At 42.1% G+C, this 3171-nt stretch overlaps 1 protein-coding gene across 1 annotated transcript; it reads right to left on the reverse strand.

Moving 5' to 3' along the window:
• Nucleotides 1-1778: 1778 nt before the first annotated feature.
• LOC127339270 (uncharacterized) lies at nucleotides 1779-2330 on the reverse strand. Its single transcript, XM_051365141.1, has one exon. It carries the CDS (start codon nucleotides 2328-2330, stop codon nucleotides 1779-1781), a length of 552 nt encoding a protein of 183 aa, XP_051221101.1.
• Nucleotides 2331-3171: the final 841 nt, after the last annotated feature.

Below are 3171 nucleotides of genomic sequence, written 5' to 3' on the forward strand. Positions count from 1 at the left end.
GGGGTGGGCCTGGGCAGGACGGGTCTGGGCGGAGGAGCCTGTTGTAGTGGGGGCGGAGGGCCCCACCGGCGGCGTGTTCTCCGGCTGCAGCCATCCAAGCTCCCTCCTGCCCGTTTCCCTCGACGATGCCGGTGGCAGAGCTCCGTCTGGGAAGCCCGCGCAAGCATTTCCCTTCCCATCTCACTTTCAAGTGCTTCGCACACATGTATGTGATAATAGTATCATATCAATCCTATTAACATGTTGGTCGATGTCACACTTCTTTATTATTTGAATTCCAAATAATTCTATTAATAAACAAAAGTAATGATGTAATAATAATCTTGAATAAATAAATAAACATTAACTTTAAAATTTGTATTATAAATATTTTTAATTTAATTTTTTTAATATTTTTTGCCAAACCTAAAAACTGAAAATTTGAAAATATAAAAATTAGCTAACTTTATGGTTAAGTAACATTAATATTTATGCAGGATGGAATTATTAATTTTTTTTTTTAGAAAATAAAATCTTGAATTTCTGATAAATCTAAAATTTCCCCGCTTTCATATTTTCATTTGAAATTTTGAGAATCCAAAAAATTGGATAACCGTGTAAATCTCGGTGAATTCGGATGTAACTTTTTCCTACGATCATTTTGATATAATATACTTTTTTGACATCGTATGCAAAAGTTAATGCTATTTTACCATTTTGTAAACTTTTTTTGCAAAAAAATTGAAATTCAAATCTATTAATTTATCCTAATAGTAGGTTGCATAACATACAGGAATCTCAACATATTTTATTTTTAAATTTTCTATCATTTTATTTTATATTTTTCAAAACTAAAAAAGACGATCCATAGGGGGGGTGTGTGGAGGTGCGTGGAGAGAAAAAAATCTAGAAAACTCTTTAGTCCCGGTTAGTAAAGTGAACCGGGACTAAAAGGTAGACCTTTAGTCCCAGTTGGTAATACCAACCGGGACTACTTTTGCCCCAAAGGTAGCCTCCCGGTATAGTCCCGGTTGGTAATACCAACCGGCAGTGGCGGAGCCAGGTACAAGCTGTGTAGTCAGCTGACTACACAGTTTTTGATGTATACAAGCAGAAATAAGACATAAATTAATGAAAATTTCATAGAAATACATGTATTTGACTACACAACTTTGAAGTGACTACACAAGTTTAAAGTTCTGGCTCCGCCACTGCCAACCGGGACTAAAGGTTCCAAACAAACCGGGATTAAAGGTTTCTAGGATGAACCAGGATCAATGCCTCTCACTAATCCCGGTTCGTTTTTAAACCGGGACTAAAGCTCTCAGGGGTGCTGAACGAAAACCTTGTTTTCTATTAGCGACTGTTTAAAATGGCTCAGCCCAAAACCAAAGGTGAAACTACAAAACAACTACTACGGCAGGGAAGCAACACCCGCAAGAACCCAGCAAGTCCGACCTGCACTAGTCATATGCCTGCACAATACAGAAATAAACGATGCTTAAGTATAAAAAGGAGGTAAACATGTGATACGTAACTAAAACTGAACCTAAGCATGCAACACATGCAGTCTTGTTTCCGGAGGACAGACAACATGATGTGTAGGTCTTCAATGAAGGTAAAATGATACCTACGCTTTGGTTGATACGTACATAGGTAAAAATTATTCCCATTGTTTACCTACCCATTTAATTGTGCAGTTTAAGTTGGGAGATGAGAATAACGATGATGAAACTAATGTGCAAGAAGGGATGAAAGATATATGGCACTTGCTCGTAGCTCAATGGAAAATTGGACCATCAAAAAATGAGCTCGTCTTCTTCTTCTTTTTGCGCGGCGACGTCCATCTTCTTGTACTTCTTCTTTTTCTTCTTCTCAAGGTTTGTTCCAATGGTATAGTTTGTCAGATAATATGGACTCGGGGTGGGTTTGTTGGTTGGGTTGGGGAGCAACTTCTGGAGGTCGTACGCAGATGTAATACGAATGTCGTAGTGACGCAGCATTTTAACATCATTGCCGATAGCGGCGCTGAAGAATTTGATGTTCCTGTCCTGCAAGAACTCCTTCAGCGCTGGTGCCACTTCATCAGCATGACAAATCTGGAACACCAACGTCTCGGACGCCAGCGAGAGCTGAAGGACGGCAGTGCGCTGATCACCTGGCGCGCGAGGATTGGTGAACTCGCAGTCCAAGCTGACGCACTTCCTTGTTGCGGCGTCGAGAAAGTCCCTCTTCACACCGCGGATCCACTTCTCCACCCTTCTTGCATGGAGCGCGGCCGAGACCTTGAAAACCATCCCTTCGGCCATGAAGTGGTTCACCCCGAGTTGGAGGAGCCGGTAGCGCGCCATCGAGTTCGAAACATCGACGAAGAGGAGTTTTTTTTTTTGCAATGGTGATTAGATGGAGAGGAATGTGGTGTGTGTGACAATGGTGGAGAAGATTTGAGTATATAAAGGAGTGGAAGATGAAGATGAACAGGGGCCAGCCACCGGTGATCAATTCCCGTGGCTGGCCACGCCGGTGGCTCAAATTTCAGCGACCCGAATTCTGTGCCAGTAATGGTGAGGACCGATCGGGTTTCGTGCGGGAACGGACGGTTGGAATTTATGTCCCGGCTCGTGTCTCCAGTCGGGACAAAAGGGCTACCAACATGCCGCAAAAGGCCTCAGACCCTTTTGTCCAGGTTGGAGCCTCAAATCGGGACAAAAGGCCTTAAAGAACCGCGATAAAAGGACCCGTAGCTTCTCTGTGATTTCAGGGCGACGTGGTCGGCCTATTTATCCCGGCTCCAGACTGGGGTGGGGGGAGGCCTGGATGAAAAGTCAGTTTAACTAGTGATATGACCGTTCATCATGTTTCGCAAAAAAGGAATATTTTTTGTGGTCTATTTAAAAAAAGAGAAAAGTTTATCATGTCAAACATCTTATTTTCGCAACGGATTTTGTTTTCTTTACACCTATCACACGACAGGTCAATTTTTCATGAAACAATTTTGTAAACACGTAGCACCGTGAAGATGTACGTGAAACCTTTTTTATCAATTGTTTAACATTCTAAAATGTATCTTAGATCTATTTCAAAATAAAGCAATCATATGCCAAAACATCACTCCCGCTGGTCCGTTCAGACCGCCTGGTTTACGAGACCTAGTTTTATTTTTTTTTGAACAGAGGAGCGCCCTAGAAGGGC

This window comes from Lolium perenne, chromosome 3 (genome assembly GCF_019359855.2).
Source record: "Lolium perenne isolate Kyuss_39 chromosome 3, Kyuss_2.0, whole genome shotgun sequence".
NCBI classification, from domain to species: domain Eukaryota; kingdom Viridiplantae; phylum Streptophyta; class Magnoliopsida; order Poales; family Poaceae; genus Lolium; species Lolium perenne.

What these genes read in the sequence shown, in the direction of transcription:
- LOC127339270 (XM_051365141.1), bottom strand. Translation starts at nt 2,330, where the DNA reads ATGGCGCGCTACCGGCTCCTCCAACTCGGGGTGAACCACTTCATGGCC.